At 45.9% G+C, this 23,738-nt stretch overlaps 1 protein-coding gene and 1 long non-coding RNA gene across 4 annotated transcripts in view; one reads left to right on the forward strand and one right to left on the reverse strand.

Annotated features, from left to right (window-relative positions):
• On the reverse strand, positions 1-22,315 carry HNF1A (HNF1 homeobox A). Of its 2 annotated transcripts, none has more exons than XM_006266986.4 (10): positions 21,717-22,315; positions 15,264-15,463; positions 14,181-14,367; positions 12,795-13,033; positions 11,619-11,776; positions 8,838-9,039; positions 3,746-3,937; positions 3,302-3,423; positions 2,849-2,990; positions 1-2,239 (listed from the first exon to the last, which is right to left on the reverse strand). In XM_006266986.4, exons 1-10 carry the CDS (start codon positions 22,049-22,051, stop codon positions 2,112-2,114), a joined length of 1,905 nt encoding a protein of 634 aa, XP_006267048.2. In that variant the 5' UTR covers positions 22,052-22,315; the 3' UTR covers positions 1-2,111. The 2 variants fall into 2 exon arrangements, with proteins under 2 accessions (XP_006267048.2, XP_019349240.2); XM_019493695.2 differs by lacking the exon at positions 21,717-22,315 and adding an exon at positions 17,246-17,330.
• The window catches only part of LOC106738446 (uncharacterized), a 17,790-nt gene continuing 11,404 nt past the window's right edge, over positions 17,353-23,738 (forward strand). The window contains exon 1 of one of the 2 annotated variants that reach the window (XR_002092208.2): positions 17,353-17,952. This is a non-coding gene — a long non-coding RNA (uncharacterized LOC106738446). Of the gene's footprint in view, positions 17,953-20,002; positions 20,571-23,738 lie in introns of those variants that run through there. The other variant, XR_002092207.2, reaches the window with a different exon arrangement.

The raw sequence follows: 23,738 nt of genomic DNA on the forward strand, positions 1-23,738 counted from the left end.
AAATTTTTCAGGGCAGGTTTTATTTAGTTTTTTATTTTATTTAACCCTCCTGGTCTTTTCCCTGTGTATTTGATTCCCTTGTGGAATTTTTTTAAAAGCAATAGTGTTCAAGGTCTTTATTTCTAGTTATAAACCTAAATTCAAGGAAAAGGCTATTTTCCTTAAAATTGACCCTGAAAATGTGGACTCAACATATATCCAGGTCCATATATAATCAGAACAATATGGTATTTTTCAAACCAGGAAAAGCTCTGCTGGCATTTCAGACCCAAAAGACTATTTAGAATATTGGCTTGTAAATTAATTGTAATACACTAACAAAAACTGCTTGCCTAACAGCCATCATCAAAATGATCAATAACTAACTTTCTGAACATTATGAAGTTTGTTTATGAATCTTCCCTATTCCCCTGAATGTTGATGTCATTTATTCAGTCAAGAAGCTAAATGTACAACAGCCTTTCACAGGATTTTCTTTTCAATTTATTGGAAGTTAAATATATTTACAGGATAATGCACAGTAGAGAGGGGGGAGCAATTCTAAAACCAAATTCCACCAAGAACTTCAATTACTGAAATTCATCTCTTATGGCTGATAATATCTGAATCCAGCAAGAAAATCTCAATATAGACTGCAGTTTACATCTTTATGCTTGAAATTGCCAGATGCGGTGGCCTTAATGATCACTGTCAACTTAAGCCTTTTGCCTTTTATTCTCCATTGTTTCTTAACCTTTTGGAGGTTTGATCATATTTTCCCTGTAGGGGTTTTGTCCTCTATACAGTGGAATTGATAGCTTCATGATAACCTTGGAAATAAGCTTATTGTGGCTTCTGTTGTATTTGTTTGCAACTCATTAATGATGTGAAGGACATAAATGAGAAGAGAGGAGAGGAATTATTTGGGGAGTTTATAACTAGTAACCTAAAGCCTTTGCTTATGTTAGTTCCTCTGAGATTTCACAGGAGTGAGAGCTGTAGCAGTTAGGTCATAGTGAGGATAATGATTGAAGATGGGATTAAAACATGTTAAATATACCGGTCCACCTAGGCTGTGATCTTTATAGAAAAGAGCTGGTGTATGTTGCACAGGCAGTGAGACGCATACACAGTCTGTGGTGGAAAGGACACTGGTGTTAAGTTAGAAACAGCTTAAAGAGCTTAGCTTCTGAACCATAAGGTAGCTGTAAAGTGACAGGCTACCTCTTCTTTTGCCTGGCCTATGTACTGCTATGTCCACTGGCCACCCAGGGAAAGGTAAGAGAGGTGAGAATCACATCTGTTGACATAGAGAACTAAGTAGTCTTTCCTGCTCCTGAACTTTAATTTTTGCATTTTAAATTAAGCAAAACTAATGAAAGTGCTCAGTTTTTTTTCTATTGGCTGTGTGCTGTTTTAGAGTAGGTAATAGGTTTGAGCTAAATAAAATTGGTATCAAGTTAAATGGTAAGGGTCAGTGTGTAAACCCATACTGAGCAAATTGTCCATGCCATCTCTGATTTTGTTTCTCAGTAGTCTTAGTTTCAAGGGTAGAAATTGAGCTTTTGTATTGGCTGCTCCAAGGTGATTCTTCCTCTCACTCGCAAACATGTTTCCATTATCTTTGGCAGCAGCAATAGGAGTATCTAAGGGTCTCTGCATTCTGCAGCTCAGCTCTGCACTTCCCTGCAGGGTTTGCTCTGGAGTGGACAAGCTTATGCACACCCAGCCCTGCCAAGGGCTAAAACCCCAGCTATACCCCCTCACACTTTACTAGAGTTCAGTCAGATCCCTGTGCTGCAGAAATCCTCAGTGGGCAGCTACAAAGATTCCTGGTATGTCTGTGGTGGTCATTGTTTCCTTTGGCAGTGGAAGCGAGTGGTGTTAGTCCTATCCTTCTGAATTATCCACCCTCTGTGTGCATTCATAGCACAGTGCCTGAAAAAGTCCGTTTCCCAGGTTGCGACACATGGAGGTGAGGAGTCTGTACAAGGCAGTGGAGGGGCAGGAGGCCTTTGGCCACAGCACTCTCTTCACCATGGAAGGCAGCCATGGTGGTGACTTGCAAACACAGATGGCACTGCTCCTGACAAATGTGGTTGTGGCACTTGCCCGTGAGCTGGTCCCCATGGTTACTGAGTGGAGGATGCCATCTGTGCAGAGATGAAGGTCTCTATAACGCTGTGAGTAGATGGCAGCAGGTGGCTGTGACTGTTGGTGGAGTCAGAGCTCTGGTAGAGCACCAGACTGCTAGAGGATGCTGTTAAAACACATGCACAAAACCACAGTTTGAACCTAGTCTGTTCTTTAATCTGTTCCCTATTCCCTTTGTAACTCCCCTCCCCCTTTCAACATGGCATGTAAGCAGACTTCCTCTTGGAGAGTAGGTCCTAATCTTTGCCTGTCACATAAGACTTATTCTTTCTTCCCTCACTCCATGTGCAAAGACTTGCATGCCTGTGTCCAGTTGTGGACTCCAAGCACAATGTTACAGTCAATCCTCAGGGATTTAAAGCTACGGATTGTAGTTGCTTCTTGGCTTAATGCCCTCCTGGAGCTGGAAAGCTCCATACTGTCCCTGAAGGCATCTCATCCTGCCTTGTCCTGCATACTTTCTGTAGGATTGACTGCATTCTTTAATGTTAGTCATTTGTACAAATTCCACCAAAGGCTGCATTTCCATGCCCATACTTTGGTTTGGATGTGCTGGAGAATTCTTGCTGTGGACTGTGTTTTAGAGCTTTCTTTTAGTAGGCTAGATTTCTGCATCCTTCAGGACCTTGGCACAGTCCTGTTGCAGAGTGCTCAGTGCTGTTATCTGACCTGATGGGATGCTGGCAGGGAAGGGAGGAGCACCTTTTGTTCTTACCAGCTGGGCTTGAGGTGAGGCGAGGGCCTGGCTGAAGGTGCTGAATGGTCGTGTCTTGATTCTGTAAATGTATTGTTTGTGTTTGCGACACTGGTGTGTGGATCCCAGACTCTGTGTGGTTCTCTGAGTCAGATGTGAACACCTAGAAAAATAATGTTACAGCAGGGCAGGGGTCATGTCTGTCATCTCCAGCAGTCCTAATAGGCAGCTGCACAGGAAAAGCAGGATTGGAAACAGCAAGCAAGTCCCATTTCCAGGGAGACTCAGCAAGCCTTGCTGGTACAGCAGGGAAGCTTGCCCTCATGTAACCATTACTCCAGCTGGTACTGAGTAGGCAGCTGGAACAGCATGGATAGTGCACCAAATGTGATGAGCTGGCAGGAGCAGGGTACCGTTCCCTGTGCTGTGATTTTAGGTAGGGGAATGAAGCCATGTGCATAAATCCCAAGGTACCTGTTTGGTTGGCGTTAGGTTAGTCAAGGCGCTGAGATTGGCCGTGTCTGTTATCAGCATGGTCTGCGGTAAAAGGCCGGTATGTGTGTATTGGGCCACTTCTGACTTGGGACCATAGAGAGCTAGGAATGGGAGAAAACAAAGTTATGTGGATGTTGGAGCTCTGAGAGTTTTAACTAGGAATAAAAAGGCTTAAATGATGAGACAAGCTCAGCTAAAGTGATGCCCATGTGAGTCTGCTATCAGCCAATCCTAAATCTGAGACAGAAATTGTGGGCATGGAGAGGCTGGGAGACCAACGCGGAGGAGGAACCTTCCCGTTTCATTGTTCTTTTCCTTAGAGAACAGTACAAGACCAGGGGCACTCATCCCTAGCCCAGCAAACCTCCCAAGTGAAAGGGACTGCATGGACCTGCACATTCAAGCAAAACCATTGCAACTTACCATGGGGGCTCTGTATCTGGGCCATGGTAGCCATGAAAGGGCTCTGATTGATGTGGCTCTGGACCTGCTGCATGATGGGCTGCTGGTAAGATGGGTGGAGCTGCTGGGAGAACTGAACTGGCTGCAGGGTGGTGAGGCTGCTCCCCATGCTGTTTATGACAGGGACGCTCTGGGCTTGGGTTGAGGCCAGGCCTGAAAAATAAGAACAGATGATACTCCCAGTTCCTTACCTAACTCCATCTTGCATCATGGGCATGTAGCCATTTTCCTTACTAATGGGCATCTGGAGTCTTCTTAAGACCTGTACTTGTTGAAGCCTCTGAGTATATTTGTGCATGATCAGGCGTAACAGCTCTGCGTAACAGCACGCTCTCTTACAGCCACAGCCTTTCTGAGAGTGGCAGAATTTAGTGCCTGTGAAAATGAAGACTTGGCTATACAAACCTGGAGCCAATAAAAAATTCTATCTTTGCCAGTGCATGTTTTAGAGTTGGAGCCCCAGGTATAGCTTGCAGGGCACAGTTAAGTTCAACTCACTCAGAGAATTGATGGGCAGGATCCCCTGGGAGGCCAATCTGAGGGGAAAAGGAGTCCAGGAGAGCTGGTTGTATTTTAAAAGAAACCTTATTAAGGGTGCAGGAATGAACCATCCCATGCTCAGGAAGACTAGCAAGTATGGCAGAAGACCAGCTTGGCTTAGCAGGGAACTCTTCAGTGAGCTCAAACACAGAAAGGAAGCTTGCAAGAAGTGGAAACTTGAACAAAAATCTATGGAGGAGTATAAGAATATTGCTCAGGCATGCAGGGATGAAATCAGGAAGGCCAAAGCACAACTGGAGTTTCAGCTAGCAAGGGACATGAAGGGTGACAATAAGGGTTTCTACAAGTATGTTAGCAACAAGAGGAAGATCAGGGAAACTGTAGGTCCCTTGCTGAATGGGTGGGGGGCCAACCTAGTGACATATGATAGGGAAAAGGCTGAAGTACTTGGTGCCTTTTTCACTTCAGTGTTCACAGGCAAGGCCAGTTACCAAAGAACTTCATCTGACAGCACAGTTTGGGGAAGAGGTGAGCTGCTGACCATGATGACAGGTTAGGGGCTATTTAGAAAAGCCAAGTGTGTACAAGTCAATGGGGCTGGATGCAATGTACTTGAGAGCAAAGGCAACAGAAGGGGGTTGCTAATTGGGCTCAGCCCCCCCCCCCCTCCAAATGCAGGGGGCAGCAGGTATAGCCAGAGGGCAGCCTGGCCACAAGCTGCTGCAGCAGTGGGGAGGGACGCACACATTCAAATACCGGCCTGCTGCAAACCTGGGTGTACAAGGTAAGTTTCTTTCTTTACCTGGGCTTGTGGGGAGGAGCAGATCAAGACCCCCACAGTGCAGGAGACAGTAGGGTAGGGGCAGGGGCAAATCATTCACTCCTGCCCCCACCCACTCCCTGCTGCACTGCAGGGATTATCCCACAACCCGGCCCAGCCAGGGCCCCATTCACGATGAATGGGGCCCTGGCTGAGCCAGGTTGTGGGATAATCGGAACCCGGTGACTCCCTCAGAGGCACAGCGCCAAGAGGGGGGCACATGCCCCCCCAGTCTTTGCACGGGGCAAGGGCAGGCTGCAGCTGTGAGCTGGGATCTGCCTGCTCCCTGCCTCCGAGTCTCACTGCCACTGCTTTGAAAGCAGCGTAGCACAGCACTATGTGTGTCCCGTAGCTGCAGCAAAGCACATGGTGCTGCGCCACACCGCTTTCAAAGCAGTAGCAACGAGGTGTGAAGTCAGAGAGCAGGCACAGCCCAGCTTACAGCTGCAGCCTGCCCTTGCTCCATGCAAAGATCGGGGGGGGCACATGCTCTGGCCAGGGCCCCATTCACCATGAATGGGGCTCCAGTTGGGCTGGGTCATGGGACAATCAGAGCCCAACAGCTCATCCAGGGGGTACGGTACAGGGGAGCCAAGGGTAGGAGTGTGCCCCCCCCGGCTCCCCCATGGTGTACACAGCAGCAGGAGCTGCCTGCCCACACTCCTGGAGTAGCTGCTGGGCTCTGATTGCCCCACAACCCGACTCGGCCTGAGCGCAGCCCTAGCCACACTCCCACTGTCCCACGGCCCTTCCCCCTGCCCCTTCCCCTGCAGACTTTCCCTGCATTCAGCTTCTCCCCCCCCCCCCCCCAAAAAACAAAAACAAAAACCAAAAAAACCAAAAAACATTCTCTCTGCCTATGCCTGAGAGTGCTGAAGGAGTTGGCTGATGTGATTGTAGAGCCTATGGCCATTATCGTTGAAAACTTGTGACACTCGAGAGAGGTCCTGGACAATTGGAGAAGGGAAATACAGTGCCTATCTTTAAGAAAGTGAACAAAGATACAGGGAACTACAGACCTGTCAGCCTTGCCTCAGTCCCTGGAAAAATCATGGAGTAGATCATCAAGTACTTGAAGGGGAAGAAGGTGACTGGGAACAGTCAGCGTGGATTCATGAAGGGCAAGTCATGTCTGACCAACCTGATTGCCTTCTATGGTGAGGTGACTGGCTCAGTGGATGTGGGGAGACCAGTGGATGTGATATGCCTTGCATTTAGCAAGGTTTTTGATACTGTCTCCTACAACATTCTCACAAGCAAGCTAAGGAAGTATGGGTTGGATGAATGGTCTGTAAGGTGGATAGAAAACTGGCTGGATCATCAGGCTCACAGGTTAGTAATTAATGGCTTGGTATTTAGTTGGCAGTTGGTATCAAATGGAGTGCCCCAGGGGTTGGTCCTGGGGCTGTTTTTATTCAATATCTTCATCAATCTGGAGGATGGGATAGAGTGCACCTTCAGCAAGTTTTCATATGACACCAAGGTTGGGGGAGTAGTAGATATGCGGGGGGTAGGGTTAGGATTCAGAGTCCTAGACAAATTGGAGGACTAGACCAAAAGAAATCTCATGGGGCCCTTATACATGTGATGAAGCTTTGCTCTGATGCATACTAATTAGCACTCATCGGAGCAGACTCAGTTAATTGAGACTGCTGTAAATCTGTTGGAACGTGCTAATTAGCATGCTCCAGCAGTCTCCATGTTGTATATTCAGCATATCCACGTTTCAACATGGTGGTGGGGCGCTTTAATTAAAGCTCATCAAATGAGTTTTAATTAAAGCACCCCTGCTGCCATTTTGAAGCATGGGACGCTGAATACATGTGACACTGCAGGTGCTTTAATTAGGGTGGCTCTGAGAGCCCCCTCCACTCTGGTGCATGTGTGTAGATGCCCATGAAGTTCAATAAGGACAAGTGCACAAAGTCCTGCACTTAAGATGGAACCACCCCATGCACCAGTACAGGCTGGGGACTAACTGGATAAGCAGCAGCTATACAGAAAAGGACCTGAGAGTGACAATGGAAAAAAAACAGAATATGAGCTAACATTATGCCTTTATTGTGAAGAAAGGTAACAGCCAAGGGTACAGGCTGCATTAGTAGAAGTGTTGCCAGCAGATCAAGAGGAGCGATTGTTCCCCTGTATTCGGCACTGATAAGGCCACATCTGGAATACTGTGTCTAGCATTGGGCCCCACACTACAGAAAGGATGCGGACAAATTGGGGAGAGTCTAGCCAGAAAACAACAATTGTTAAGAGGCTAGGGCATGTGATTTATGAGGAGAGGCTGAGGGAACTGGGCTTATTTAGTCTGAAGAAAAGAAGACAGAGGGGGGATTTAATAGGAGGAGCCTTCAATTACCTGAAAGGTGGTTACAAAAAGGATGTAGCTAAACTGTTTTCAGTGGTGGCAGATGACAGAACAAAGAACAATAGACTCAAGTTGCAACAAGGGAAGTTAAGATTAAATATTAGGAAAAACTCTCATGAGGAGGGTAATAAAGCATGAACAGGTTACCCAGAGAGGCTGTGAAATCTCCATCCTTCATGCTTTCTAAGACCTGGGTAGATTAGATGAAGTCTTGGCTGGGATGATTTTGCTTTAAGCAGAGGATTGGAGTAGATGACCTCCTAAGGTTCCTTTCAACCTTAATTTTCTATGATTCTAAGTTCTGATCTGCCATAACCTTCCACTGGGGAGACATCTTATAGAGGTCAGAATAGTATTGTAGTCTTAATGATCCATTTATTCACTCAATCTCTATGTTCAAATGCTGGTGAAGAAGGGCAGTTGTGCTATACAATCTGACTGCTCAAAACTGTAGTTAGACTGCTTTTGTTCTGGCTACTAAATGGCTGAAGTTGAACCAGTTTAACAGGAATGAGAGATTTCATAGCCCAAGTCCCTCAGCAGTCCAGCCTCCACTTAGTGATTTACATTTCACCTAAGCTTTTATGGGACCAGGATGCCATTCATATCCTGGGGAATGATATAAAGTTGCAGAGAATTGTGGAAGATGCAGATGTGCATCTTAACTGCATACTGGCATAAATGAGGAAAGGCAACAGTACAGAGCTGGTATCAAGGAATAGATTAATAGGGCTTTTTCTGCTTAAAATGAAGGCCTGTGTATTTTTGTTTTCCTTTATTTGGCTGCTTGTATTGTGCACATTAGAATTTTCCAGCCCTGGAGAGAAATGCACCGTGAGAAATAGCATATGAATTCAGAGGGGCTGAAATTCAAGGAACACCAACTTCCTGCTAGGCAGGAAATAAGATGCTCTGTGCTTTTAATCTTCCAAGTGCTGTGCAAATGTTACCTGATCTTCACAGTCAGGAGGGAGGAATTATTAAAATTTCTATTTTCAAAAAATGAAAGCTGGCAGAGAGGTGCAGTGGTGGAATCAATTATTGGCAGCAACAGAGAGAGATTGCAGGAGCTCTTCACTCCCAGTTCCTTGATTACAAAGTAGACTCCTCTCTCTCAGGGCATCTTAAATCTTGCACACAGGTGTTGCTCTTATCCCTTAATCCCACTGTTACTTCCAAATAACTGATGCTGGAAATCCCCAGTAGTTGTGACCAACTTGCCCAGACCTGTGTTCTCCTCCCTGCAGCCTCAGGGCTTTCGGCACAAGCAATGAACAGACAACTACACATCACTTTTGGATAAATCCAAATAACCAGAATCTAGGTCATAAACCACAATACTTAGGGCCATTGCTCACCTATTACCAGGGTGGAGGCTCCTGTGTTGGTGAATGCTGGCGCCAAGGATGAAGTCTCACCAGCTCCAATTGCCATCACACCAGGCAGTGATGCCATAATCAAGTTCTGGGTTTGCTGACTCAGTGCGTGCGGATTTTGCTCCAGATTATGCAGGGCAGTGAGTGTGCTAACAGGAGGGAGAGGCCCCCCGGGAGCTGATATCTGCACATGAGAGAGAAAGGAGACCTGTGAAAACACCACCTGAAGCAGTCTGAGCGTGACTGGCACTCAAAGCCCCAAAGCTGGGTTACATCCTGCTCCTCTAGCTGCTGATTGAAAGGCATTCTATATTTGAGTTCAATTTCATAGATTTCATAGATTCATAGACGTTAGGGCCGGAAGGGACCTCGGAAGATCATCGAGTCCAGCCCCCTGGCCAAAGGGCAGGAAGTCAGCTGGGGTCATAAGATCCCAGCAAGATAAGCATCCAGTTTCATCTTGAAGGTGTTCAATGAAGGCGCTTGAACCACCTCTGGTGGCAGGCTGTTCCAGACCTTGGGGGCTCGGACAGTAAAGAAATTCTTCCTTATGTCCAGCCTGAAACGATCTTGAAGTAGTTTGTGACCATTCGACCTCGTCATCCCTTGGGGCGCTCTGGTGAACAAATGTTCCCCCAGATACTGGTGGTCACCCCTGATAAACTTGTAGGTGGCCATCAGATCACCCCTGAGCCTGCGCTTTTCCAGGCTAAAGAGCCCCAGGGCTCTCAGCCTGTCATCGTAGGGTCTGCTTCCCTGACCTCTGATCATGCGTGTGGCTCTTCTCTGGACTCTCTCAAGCTTCTCCACATCCTTTTTGAATTGTGGAGCCCAAAACTGGACACAGTACTCCAGCTGCGGCCTCACTAAGGCCGGGTACAGGGGGAGAATGACGTCCCGGGATTTGCTTGAGAAGCATCTATGGATGCAAGCCAGCGTTTTGGTCACTTTACTAGCCGCAGCATCGCATTGCAGGCTCATGTTCATCTTGTGGTCAATGATGACCCCCAAGTTTCTTTCTTCCATAGTGCTAGCCAACATAGCACTGCCCAGCCTATAAGGATGCTGCGGGGGGGGTTTTCCCAAGGTGGAGAACCTTGCATTTATCGGCGTTGAACACCATCATGTTTCCTTTCATTCTCTGCCTTCATTATTACTGATTAACCATTAAAGCAGCAAGGTATTAAAAGTAAGTAGCTTTTTGCCCTACTTTGTTCCATCCAAGACATTCCAAATGCTTTATAAACATTAGTGAGTTAGCTCCACAACCTACTCTCTCCCCCATTATGGTGAAGTATTCCTCTACAGGTACAGAGGAATTAAGCAACTTGTCTAAGTTCATGCAGGAAGTTGGTTGAAGAGCTGGGGATATGATACAGGTCTTTCTTCTGTCCCACTCATTTCTTCCTGAGAAATACATGTGTGTTTCTCTTGTTTTCAACAACTCCTATTATGACTTTTATAGAGAGAGGAGATATGCCTAGTGGAGAGAGCAGGAAACTGTGCTAGATTTGGCATTGTCACTGATTCAGTTTGGGATCTTGGTTCACTTATTTAACCTCTCTGTGCCTTAGCTTTTCCATCTCTCCTTAATTTCTATCTTATGTCTAGTGAAGTTTTGAGGGTTAAAGTTTGGAAAGACCTTTGAAAATCCATAGAAATTCAAGCACCATTCTAAATGTCGGGATGCCAGCTAAACACTAAAAATATCTGTCTATCTATCTATCTGTCTGTCTGTCTTTTCTTTCCATTTTTCTACAACATCTAAACTTTTTTAACATACAAATGTGCATTGACTTTGTAACATGATTAAGCAGTGTTTGGTTAAATGGTAGGACTGACCAGCTTGACCATATCCATCTTAGAAGACTGCTGTAAAAGGAGACTTTCCAACTTCTGTAAGACTTTTCCTCCTCATGAAAACAAGGAATAATCAGAAAACTAACAGAGTGACTGGGTGACTGCAGCTTTGAATCAGACTCGTCCAGAATGCACTGAACTTTGTCCCAGACTAGCCGTGCACCAATACAAACACCTGCCAACAGGTTTTCTACGTGCTGTACAGTTAAGGGATATGCACAAGCCAACCAAGAATGAGAAGCTGCATAATGCTACTCAACAGCCCAAATCACTTGGGAAGAGGTGTAGCTGATGGCAGATATTTCCAGATGTTTTTTAATGTGTGGATGATGTAGCTGCTGTTATCCAGATATACTGTACAAGACCTTGTGCTGGGAACTCTATGCAGGCTGGGTCTGTTGCAGCTGATTTTTATTGAGGCAATGCAGGTATTGATTTGTCAGTAGCTATGGATTCAGCCTGAACTTGAGAAATTCAAACCAGAGTCAGATAATGGGAGGAATCTCACTGGATGGAGAGAAAACATCCCTTTGGGAAGAGGAAGTTAAGGACAGATGCATCATTAGAGATCTTTGACTCTGCTTTTCTGTTTTAAGTATGACATATTACTTTAGTTAATTGCAAAGCAGTAACTGAATGGGATAATCCCACTTGCTGCCTTCAGCTTCCAGTACCCACCCCTACCACCTGTCAGCAGGACATGGGAACCCTAAGAAGGTGCTTGTACTGGGTGCTCTCGTGTGGCCACATAACATTGCCATCAGCTCAGCCACTGTCATAAATAATATGTCATTTTAACAGTGTTCTGGAAAATATACTTTCTGAATGCTTTCCAACCCAGGGGTCCTTTGCTGATTCCTGTACATCACAAAAATCACTGGAGCTAGGGTGTAGATCACTCACCAGCTTAGTATCTGTGCTCAACAAATTCTGGCTGGGCTCCAATCCAGGTGGAGAGACCTGATGAAGAATGGTTTGCGTAGTCACCATAGAGTTGTTTCCATGGTGGTTGCTGCTGGATGACTCTGGCTCACTGACTGGCTGCTGGCTGTATCTCACTCCTGTGTTGGAAGAGGGGAGAGTTTTGGTTACCACAGATGAGGCTGTTCTAGTAAATTAGGACAAATGGGAAATGCCATTCCCTTTCTAAGTATCTTCTTCAGAGGTGCTAAGTAGTGTTGAGGTGATGTTGCCATTATGGTCCAGGAGATATGCAAGAGGCAAGAATACTTGTGGATGATATCTTTATTTGGACCAACTGTATGGTTACTATAGATATAGGCAAGTTTTGGGTATCACAGTACCCTTCCTCAGGCCTCTGAGATGGAAGCAGACACAGCTTAGCCAAATGGCAGATGAAACAGAGGTGCTAAGTTCACTTCCTGTTGGAAATAGAACAGTGTTACTCCTTTAGTACCGTTTCAGAGCTGACGCTGCATTCACTGAATCAGAATGTACATGCATATGGAATCTGAGAGCCACGAATATCTGAGCCTGCCTCTGTCACAAGCTGGCCAAGTGGTGTGTGGCCAGAGGACTGATGGGGTATGTGGCTATGTGCATCTGGGAAACAAACTGTGAAGCTCAGTGAGTTAGAAATTCTTCCTAAGAGTAGGTGGGAAAGGGAATTCTCATGGAGAGATTATTTAATTTTCCATTTTCACTCAATCCTTAGTGATCCTGTTCACCAGTAGACCGAAGATTTCTTCCTTGAGGAGAGACCACTACCTCTCAAAAGGATAGGTTTGATTTTGTCTCAGTCTTTTAGTCCTAGGCTTTCCCCATACTGCTGTCAAGGAAATCACTTAGTAGCCTCTCTCAAACTGACTAAAAGGCATCTTCTCAACACTGAACTCCTCCTAACGCTCTCATAAATCTGATTTTCCCCTTCTTCCCTCATTGGGTGTCCATGCTTTTGTCACCTGCACCCCTATCCTATGTTATCCCACTTACTGTTTTGGTCCTCCTACAATACTGATCACATTCCAAAGAGAGGCACTAGGGAGTTGCTTTTGTGCCTGCATTTGTCAGGCTCAGCAATCGCTGTTTCAGCAGTCCCTCTGTAGGGTTATTACTCACCATGAACTTTACTGGGTGAGAGAGCAGGTGGTGGCTGAAGGGAGGAAGAGCTGTGTGATGTCAGTGAGGGTGCAGAGTTGGGCTGTGGCGTGCTGTAGGTATCCATGGCCAGCTTGTGTCGAAAGGCCTCCTCCTTCCTCCGGTTGGCGAACCAGTTGTAAACTCTCACCTCAGTTACCAAGTTTGAACCCAGCCCTTGGGCCTGGGATGGGGAGACACCCCGCTGAATACATTCTGCCCTATCAAGGAAGAGCACAGAAAGGAGCCTTGGTGATCTAGTCCAGCAGGTCCCAACCTTAGGTTGAGACCCAAATGAGGGTCGCAGGGGCAATGCCGGTGGCGCTGCACACAAAGGACAAGCCATGGCATGTGTTGGGAGCTCCCCCACCCCCGTCCTAGGGTTGGCATCGCCACCGCACTCTGCTCCCCACAGCAGGTCACAGCAAAAAAGGTTGGAAACCACTGATCTAGTCAAAGCCAAAGACATGGAGCACCATGACTGAGATGTCTGGGCAGACTCCTGAAACAAGTCATTCAGTTTTGTGTCCTCTGTCACCACACTGGTTCTCTATTCCACTTCCTCTCCCAGGCCCAGGATAATGCTCTTCGGGGGTGGAAGGCAAACTGATAAAGAACAGGTTGACCAAATGTGGAGGGTTCATAATTGTATATGGACTGCTGTGCATGGTTACCCAATTGGGGGGGGGGGGGGCACAGTGCTGAAGGAGAAGAACAAAGGGCTACTTCTATTGGATACAGGGTTTGCTGAGCCCTCACATTGGAATCACATAGGCTAAAAGCTCAGTGGTGGAAGCTCATTCAGTATCTGGCTCTAGCCAGTTGGCCTGTTACTGTAAGACAGGGATATCAAACTCACCCTGGACCAGATTCAGACCACGCAGGTTCCTCTGGGGCCAGATCCATGGGTCCAAGTTTAGGTGGCAGTGTGGGTCCAGGCCAAGTAGCAGTCTGGATCTGAGGGTGTGCAGCTGCATGGAGTCACACACCCCCAGCTCTGTGCTGCTGCCAGCAGCATGGAACTCTGGTCAGTCGGCAGTGCCAGGGGCATGGAGCAGCATGGAGCTGAGGGTGCACAGCCATAGCTCACTAGACTACCCATGGGCCGGATACAGCAGCCATATGTTGAACGCCCCTGCTGTAAGGGCATCTGTGTGTTATGACTGGGTTCCTGTGCAGGTGCTTCCCTACACTGTTTTCTGCAAAACTAATCTCAAAGGAAGAACGGTGCAAGTTTCATTCCCTGCTTCCAGTTAGCGAGTGTTACTCAAAGTGAACGCAGCCTTGTGCTGTGTGATGGAAATGCACGGAAGACTATTTCCTTCCTTCTCTTTCCCCTTCTCCCTCAAAACTAGAGCCTGGCTTTACCTGTTGCATTCCTCTACCAGTGCCTCTCTCTCTTCTTTGCTGGGATTCTTCTGTCTCTCATAGGCTTGGAATAGGATCTGCTGTGAGGCAGGACCCCACTTAAAGCGGTTTCTTCTCCCCTTCTTGGTAGGCAGGTCATCTCCCATGGGTTCCTCTGCCAGGATGCCCTGACCAGCATGTGTGAACTCTGGAAGCACAAATGGGCCAAAGGCTTTTTAGGTTGGTAGTTTTTTCTGTAACATTCTCTCACCTGGAACCCAGCTGATCTGTCTTTGGTCCACGTCTGCTAATATGGAACAAAAACCAAAGCAGAATCTAGACAAGACTGCTCTGTAATTTATTAAAATGGATCTGGTAATCCCCAGTGGAGCCATATATACTTGGCCCTGATGTTAGACACATTGCATCTGTATTCCTAACATGAAGCAGTGAAAGAAATCAAAACAGCAGGAGCTTGGACTGAATCCAGCTGATGTAGAGTGCAGCCCTCTAAGACCAGCCATCAGTCAAATTAGTAATTTTATTAGGGACCCATAAATATGATTGAAACAGATTCCAGATAGGCTCATTAATATGGAAGTGCAAGCTGCAAAGTCCTTAGTTCCAAGCATGCATTTGTAATATACCTGCTTAGCATGTGTGAGATGATATTCCACTAATGGCTGGCTCCAGTGACTACAGCAGTCTATTGCTTACTTGTAGCTAGAGGAATTATTTAATTAGATTAAATTTCAGAGGCCTGCTTTTGAGGCTGAAGGTCCTGGATTCTGTCACTGCTCATTCCCAACTTCTGCCTGTGTTTCTTACACAATACTCCATTGTGAGCGAGCAGAGGCCTCTGCTTGGACAAAGAAGTAGAGTTGCAAGTGGAAGCCTATAATCTGCCTCTGTATGAAAAGCAAAGGGTGGCTGCATGCTGTTTTGGGGGTTTCTGCCACCACTCAATTGGTCACCCCACTGAACACTGACATGGACTTGTCTAAACTTCCTGCTGGAAAGCACTCCTTCCACCTCAGAGCTGGGGATAGTTGTGGGAGATGTATGAGACTAGAACTTAGAGAAACCTGTTATTGCTGTACTTACGCTGGGCCACCTCTCGCTGCTTGCGGACATACCAGGTGTAGAGGGCTGCTCTCTTCTGTGTCTTCATGGGTGTGCCCTTGTTGAGGTGCTGTGAGAGGTGGGACTGGTTCAAACCTGTGGTGTCTACCACCTCCCTCTGAGGAATGTTATGCTGTTGGAGGTAGGATTTCACCATCTTTGCTACCCTCCAGGGATCCTCTCTAGGAAGAAGAGAAAATGCATCTCAGAAAAAATCTTTTGGCTGTGTATCCAGGCTCAGCAGAAAGGATTCAAGAATATCAGCCAGGACTTATCTCTGCCTACAAGAAGAGTGGACACCAGAAGCAGTGAGAACAATTAATCTTCTCCTTACCCCAAGTTGGACAGATTTGCTGTGCTGGATAATGGCACCTTTGCATTCCCAAGGAAATCTCTTCCTCAAGCGGACACACTGTACTGCTTTGACCCAGTCTCAAAACTAAATTATGTGCTTGCTTAAACATTTTACAAAGTATTGTTAATAGCTCTGGAGAAGATGTAGCAGGAGAGCTGAGGTCTGAAGGCTGGGCAGCAGCACAGCTCTAGCTGCCTTGTTGACTCAGTGGGTTGCCAGAGGCTGCGAAGTGATAAAGAGGACAAAGTCCAAATCTGTTACCTCAGTACAAACACCCTTATCTCTGTTCCTGCTTTACCCTCTTCCACAACAGGTGGACAGTCCAAGGAGCAAGCTCAGCTGCAGTCGGTGCAGTGGGAGGCTGATGGGCAACTTTCTGAAAAAGTTTATTTTAAAATGGGACCACTCATCCCTCTCATAAAGGGTGGGTGAGAGCTGTATTAGGGTGTTCCACTTTTCACCATCTTCCCTGTGCCCCAAATTGGACTGACTCCAATAGCTATTTCCTTTCTGAGCTTTAAGCAAGTGGTGTATCAGTTCCTGAGACAAGAATTAATCTCCCTTTAGGTACTGCTTGTTTCAGTGAACCTATCCAGCAACTGTGCTCTGATACTTGCCTTCTCTAAATGCATACCCAGCCCCTACTCAGAGGCTCAGGGTCCTGAATGAGAAGATACTCAGGCTTGAGACTTGTGGCTTCTTTCAAAGTATGCTTCCGATTCAGCTAGAGAAGAAGAGGGGACCTTATTATCACCCATAGAAACCTCTGTAAGAAATTGATTTCCTTCTCATCTTCCAGCTGTAAGATGCCAAGTTCTCTCTCTCTCTCTCTCTCTCACTAGGATATTTAGTGCTATATGGTAGGAAGAAAGGTGGAGGTACTTGTGAGCCTGATCCTCTAATCCTGTTTTAAAACTCTACTGTATAGTTTCAAGCACTATGCACTGCCAGTGTTGAGAGTGTTTTTGAAGGTGTGTCTGCTCTTCAAATACACCTGGATTGGGGAATCTCTTTACAGCCTGGGTAACCTAACATGTGGTAAAGGGTGGTGAAGTATGAATGAAGCCTTGACTGTGTTCCTGTAACAAAGACTGTAATTGCAGTGTTAGATGGACATTATGATCCTATATAGTAGAGTAGGCTGTGTTTCTAGGGCAGTTGAATATTCACTTGACATCACAGCACCACCTGTAGAACCATTGACCAAAATACTATAGCATGATGGTTTCTAGGACTGTCTGGATAAATATTTGCCTGTGAACAGACTTCATGTCCCAAAAGGTCCTTTCCAGTCTTCTGTTCCTATTCAATCCTTGCCCCACTGTAGTCAGTGTCAAAACTCCTGTGGTCTCTAGCAGGAGGGTAGGATTCCACTCCCAGCCTTATCTTGCTGAACTGATTTGGCAAAGGTCCCAATGCCTTTAGGGAGCTGGGACTGTAAAATTGGGCTGGCCTTGCTCAGTTCCTGACCACTTCTCACTTCCAAAGTCTCCTCTTTGTCTTCAACTTCTCTTCTTTCCAAGTACAAAATTTCACCTATTTCTTTCCCATTCTACAGCCTCTTCCTCCATATTCTTCTTGTCCTCACATAATATAGACTTTTACTCACTCTTCATTTCCTATGTTCTGGTCTCCTGCCTTTGGCTTCTCCATATCCTCTGAACACACACTCCCTTGCCCCTCTTGGTATCTGGGGCCTAGGCCTGGTCTCCATTCCAGCTTCCCATTTCCTCAGTTCTGAGGTCACTTTTAAAGGGCGTTTTCACCTCCCTTTTGTTACCTGAACAATAAGTAACCCAGGTAGTTAGTTATAAACTCAAAGGGAACAAGAGGCTGGTTGATAATTTATAGCAACATCTCAAATTTAAATGGAAAGTAAATATCAAGTTGTTAGCATTAAAGAAAACCCATTCCAGAGAGCTGGGGATGTAACATTCAGGGGACCTTCTCTCTTTGTTCTTCCTGGGTTTTCTTCCCAAACTCTCTCTATTCTTTTCCTTCTCATCTCTCTCCTCCTCATTTTCCAGGTTGTTTTCTTTCCATTCCTTCCTTCCCCTGTTCTCTACCATCTCCCAGGGCAATGTGTTTTGTTTCGCTTTTTTTTTCCAGATTCCCTTTATTGGCAGAAAAAGCCCTAAGTTCTTGGAGTTAGGTTTTGACCTTCTCCTTCTTTGAGCTGGGACTTAGTTAAAGGTGTGTTTAGAGGTTTGAAATGCTTGGGGCAATCTCTCTGGCGCTTTCCTTTGGAGGCTACTAGAAACCTATCACTGATGTCAATGCACAGACTGGACCTGGGATGGCCAGAGAGCAGGGAAGGTAAGACTGTCCCCAGCAGGGTTCTTTTCTGTTGAATGTGGCCTGGTTTGACTCATTCTGGCTTATACAACCATATAATTAAATGGAAGGGTGTGTGGTAGCTTCATCTCTGGACCCTCAGCTATGGCTGCCCCCAGCAAGTAGCTGTCTGGGGGAAGGGCAGGGCCATTAGCTCTTGGACAATGCCCCTTTAGAAAATGTGCCCTCACCCTTGGCTTTGGTGGAAATGTGCTTGCAGTCTCCATTTCCTGCTTTCCCAATGGAATTTTACCCTTTGTTTTCTTGGCAAATGATTCCTATGCCTCCTTCCAGAGTACAGCAGCCCTTACCCTGACCCCGCACTCCTTATCATATGTTGGCAGTAAACCCCTCTGCTGTGGAAGTCTGCTCTTTTCCTTGTTATGCTCCCAAAGCCAGTCTGTATTCTCTCATTTCCCCCTGAAATATCTGATAAGTGCCCCCAGGAATTACTTTACTCCTTAACACACCCCAGTCCTGTTCCGTTCTGGAGGGTCCCTGGGAGGAATTTTCAAAAGCCCAAAAGTGCTAAGGTTTGCAAGTCCCATGGATAAAATCAATGAGACTCCTCCATCTAAATCCTATTCCTCATCTCTTCTCTTTGGGCTTCACAGTATGGGGGAGGGGAGGGGAGACTCTTAATTTCTTACTAATGACACCTCCTTTTGTGCATGATCAGTATATTCTGTAGGGACAACATGAAACGGACTCCACTGAGTGCACTTAAGGCTGTTTTAAGGGAGTGAGGGCAATCTATATGATTTACCTATATCCTGTATTTACTGAGCATAATCAGTGATCTACATTGACAGTTTGGGAACCACTAAGTGGTTCACAGAGTACATATTAAAGGTCTACAAAGAAATGTTTGGTCACATGCTGTGGTCTCTTCTTGTTTCCAGCTTCTAAAGTGTATCAAAAGTGTAGAATAATGAACCCAAGGTTGTCTTTCCATGTAACCAATTGTTACAGATCTTAAAGTAAGTGGTTGTGACCATAGTTACAAAAGATGTTCATGAGACAATTTCTGTATTATAAAGTTGCTGACAGTGTTAGTCCCAGAATTGCTGGTATGGCACAAGGTGGAATTTGCACTTTGGAGTGCTCGCTTTGGCCGCTAGATTTGAACAAAACAGAATCTTACCACCATGATTTTGGAAGGGAAACTCCCCCCGGCCCCCCCCCCCCCCAAAAAAAACAACAAAAAAACCCTCTATTGAGTGATGTCCCAGCTCGTAGAAAGGAATTTCTGTAATATACCATTTTGCACTAGGTGTAATTGTATATAATGGTATTCTAAGGACAACCTCCTTAGGTTATCTTCTATCACAAAATAGTTCCTTTGCTAAAGGGGGGGGGGGGGTTTATTGTTGTCTGCTGCTTCCCCACTGTCAGTCCCTGATATTGACCCAGGTGCATTGAATTTGCTTCCCCAATAAAACAATTGTTTTTTAAAACATTGAACACAAAGACAGAAATCACATTTCCTATCAGAACAATCTCTCCACTACCCCATTTCAGAGGTACTTCTAGTGGCTTTGGTTTAATATGTTCCATGAAGACCCTACCTGCCTTTTTTGTAGTCTGGGTCCTAAGCATTGCTTTAATACAGTCCTGAATGCATGATAGAAATATAATTTTGACCTCTTTCTTACAACATTTATGGCTAAGGGAAATTTATTTTTGCTGAGTTTTTGTAAGGAGATCAGTGGTAAGACACAAACAGAATGAGGCTCCAGGAGATCCTGGTTCTGTTCTTAATCCTGCTACTAATTTTCAACATGGCCTTGGGCATGTCACTTTGCTTTTCTGTGCCTCAGTGTCCTCACCTGTAAAATGGGAATGCCATTCAAATCATGGTCTACAAAGAGCTTGAAATCCTGAGTTGGAAAGTACTTAAGAAGTGAAGAGCATCATTATAAATGCATAGCATAGGAATAAGCGGCCTGCTGAAATTGACAACAAAATGTAAGAGATCAGAAATCAGAGTTTATGCCAAGGTGAACCATGATCAGTTCCCAGATCAAGGGCAGGAATTCCTTCCAGGTGCAAGATTCTCTGTACCAGAGCACAGTGGACAGAGTCCCACCCCTGCTTCATCCATTTATTAGAGAGAAGACAAAGCCAAGTACTCTTCCATGGCTTCCTTTCTGGAGAGACACCCGATAAATCATCAGAAGTTAATGATCAAAAAGCTTATCAGGGTCTTTTTGTTTATAAATTTATAAGACAAAAGAGAAATAATAAAGGCACTGGATAATTAGTAACTAGTCAGGGCCCGCCCGGTGCAACTGGAGCTCAAACTGCCCCAAGATCTCTACGCATACTCGGGAAGAAGGAGGCAGGGGTGAGACGGAGTGAGCAAGATGTGTGGAACAGAAAGAGCTGGATAGGCAGACACAGAAACAGTGGGGCTAGACAGAAGTGGGGATGAGAGAGAGCAAAAGAAGGAAAGAAGAGAGAGGAGTAGGACAGGGAAGATGGAAACAGCTGGGGCTTGTAACAAAGAAAGAGGGGTATGAAAAGTAGTGGCAGAGGAAGGTGAGAGGCTCCTTGGGTAGGTAAGAAGATTTAATTGTGTGGAACATTTTCCTCTCCAGGTAAGAGCTGTTCCAATTTTTTTTTTCCATCAGGCACTTTAATGTGATCTGCTCTAAATCTTCCCAGACTCTCTAGAGCTCAAGCAATGAACGTATGCCCTCTTAAATATTAATCCTTACTCTTACTCTTCTGTTTTGCTACCTATGGGCTTTTGCTGGGGTTTTGTGTTTGTTTTTCATTGTTGCATTTTTAATTGTATTTCCTTTTCCCATAGAGAGGAATGGACAAAAAGCCTCTCAGCCCTCCAGACTAATTTTAGCTTGCCTCAGAAAGATTCTAAATGGCAAATTGAGTCTCTGGGACCTTGCAGCTACCCAGTGTCTCCTGCCTGACCCTAACCTCAGAATGTGAGGTTTTGTGGTTGAGTTTCTTGATGTTAGATAGATTGATAGAGAGAATTCCTCATACTTTTTGCCTAATATGATGGTATATTAAGGCAAGTTTGTGCAACAGTAGAGCTTGTAGATGGCATCCCTGTGTATATTTAGTATACATGTTGGGAAATGGAGACACTGAGCATGCTTACCAGGGCTGACAACTATTAGAGTGTAGCTGGTCTGCCCTCCATCTACACCCAAATCCCCAGTGAAGTCAGGGGACATATGGTCTGCACAAAGACACCCGGATCAAGCCCTATTGGTTTGTCTTTGTTGGCAAACCTGACTGTACCAAAGTCAGTAAAGAAAAATATGTACAACTTTGTAAAAATCTCAGGAAAAACTTAGAAGATTTCTCCTCCTGCAGTGCAGATTCTCAGACTATTGTGATGGCAATTCATGCCTTGTCTAGATTTGTGTGGACTTGTCCTGTTTTTTTTCTTGGTGGCAGACACTGTGAATTCTATAAAATCTCATAGCCAAAGAAGCAGAAGCTCTACAGGTCTCTGATTGTTCTGAAGTCCTTTTTTCCCAGACAGTATTAGAACTTTTCATGTGTAACTGGGTTTTGGTCCTGTGCTTGAAATGAGATCAGAAGAAAAGTTTGAACATCAATAAAAGACGGTGAACTTGGTAGGTGAGTTTTGGCAGTGATAGGGACAATCTCTGCACACCCCGATCAACCCTGAATGCTAATATACTGCATGGAAGAAGTGAGGAAAACAGAAATGGAGGGAGAGAGGAAGAGAAGAAAAATGGTGTCCTTACTGTAATAGTCTCTCCACCACAGCCTTCTGGTGAGCAGCCTCTTCTGGACTTAGGTTTTCCAGCTCCTTCATTATCGGAGGAGTGAATTCCTCCCCATCATCAGAGGTTTCCTCCTCGGATAACCTGGACTCTCCCATCCCATTAGGGAGATTGGGAATTTCAGCACAGGGTTCTCCTTTTTCTCCCTGGATGGCACTGATGGCGCGCTGGCTTTCACTCTGGAGCGGATAGGGATCTACTTCACCCAGTGCTTTGATCAGAGTCTCCTTGGTAAGTCCTGACTCCAGCAGTGCTCCCAGCAACTCCACCTGAAGATGGCTCAGTTTTGCAACCATGGTCTTCAGTCTGATGCCTCTTGAATTTGAGTTTCAACTCGTTCTGCCTCCGGCTATCCCAACACCATATTCCTGAGGTAGCACGCCTGACTGTCAGCGGAGTGGAATGGCATAGCCTCCCGCCTTTACACCCCCCAAAAAAACAAAATACAAAAATGAGCCGCTTCAGACCCCCCACGACTGTCCTGAGCCAGTGCTGATAAAGGGACCCTTGGCTATCTGTTTACATTGGAGCAATGTAAATTCTCCAAGGTTCATATTTATCCGTGTGCTTAGCAAGTTACTGAACTTTGGACTTCAGCCTTGCAGCAGCAGTTCACAAAGTGCAGAGAGCGCAAGTTAGGGGGAGGGGGAAAGGCAGGGAGGCAGATGGGAAAAGGAGAGTAAAAGGAATGGACAGAGGAACAGCCAGGATAGGAGACCGCGATAAAAGAGGGGAATTGGAAAGTGAGAGCGCGAAAGTGTGGCTGGTTCTTGGCTGTGATGTTTTAAGAGCAGAGATAGACAGCAGGGGCTGGAAGTAAGTTTGTAGCGTCTCCACTCCAGAAAGGAAGGCTACTGCTGTTGAATGTGCAGACCCCGACCCGGAACATTTGGTGTTAGCTCTACCAGGTGCTACCTGCCTCAGAATGTTGGCATAGTCCCTTCCAAAAGCTTTGGGTTGGGAGCCTCAGGAGCTCTGCACAACCCCCATGAGTACAACCACTGGATTGATTCTAATGTTCCCAAGGTCTCCACTATTCTCTACAGACTCCAACTGGCTTCAGCAGGATAGGATCACTTGATTGCCTGTCGCCTAAGCGACATTGCATTTGCTCCCGTCACTGGCTCTGATTTGCTGAAATAGCTCGGTCTGCACTTACCTGTTCCCTTTTCTTGCCATTGCAACTTACTGCTTTAGTTACTGATTTGGTTAGCTGCTAACAGCATGCTCAGATCATGGGGCCTACCCTGTTGGACCTACAATCTAAGCAGGCGGAAAAAAAACAAACGCACAAGTGCTAGACTGGGTGTTGGCGCATTGTAAAGATTCCTGCCCTACCCGTGATTGCTCCTCCTCTCTTTGCAAGTGCTGCCCACAGTAGCTCCATTTGCCATCACTCTAGTTCCACCCCCACTGATACTACGTTACCCAGCCTTAGGGTTGTATTCGCACTTGTTGGATGACTTCTGTGAAAGAGATGATCTAGCACATCCAGGGTAATGGGCTGGATGCAGTGCAAACTTTCTGGTTTGCATAATGCAGGAGACTGGACTAGATGGTCTCTTCTGTCCTTCAAATATGTGACTCAAGGCACAAAGTAAATAATCTACTCATGAAAGTCTGATTTTCCACCATAGACTTTGTAGCTTGTAGAGACTTAAGCTAGACTGTGTGATTCTTCCTAGTGGGATCAGAAACAGGAGGATTTTAACCACAGTGATTTAGTGAGAGGATTTTCCTAGCTCCCCCAGTTTGTTTACTTTTCTACACTCCCACCTGAGCTCCAACCTGAGGAAAGCTGGATGGAGCAGGGAGCCTAAATACAGGCCAAAGGCAGTACTGCAGAGTAACCTTTGGCACTTCCTTCTCTTTGGGAGCTGCATAGTCTGTGCTCAGCAGCACTCCTGTCCTGTGCCAAGCCTCCAGATGATGGATCAAGCTTCTTCTCAAGTAGGACTGCATAGCAAGCCACAGTTACATCCT

This window comes from Alligator mississippiensis, chromosome 10 (assembly GCF_030867095.1).
Source record: "Alligator mississippiensis isolate rAllMis1 chromosome 10, rAllMis1, whole genome shotgun sequence".
In the NCBI taxonomy this organism is placed as follows: domain Eukaryota; kingdom Metazoa; phylum Chordata; order Crocodylia; family Alligatoridae; genus Alligator; species Alligator mississippiensis.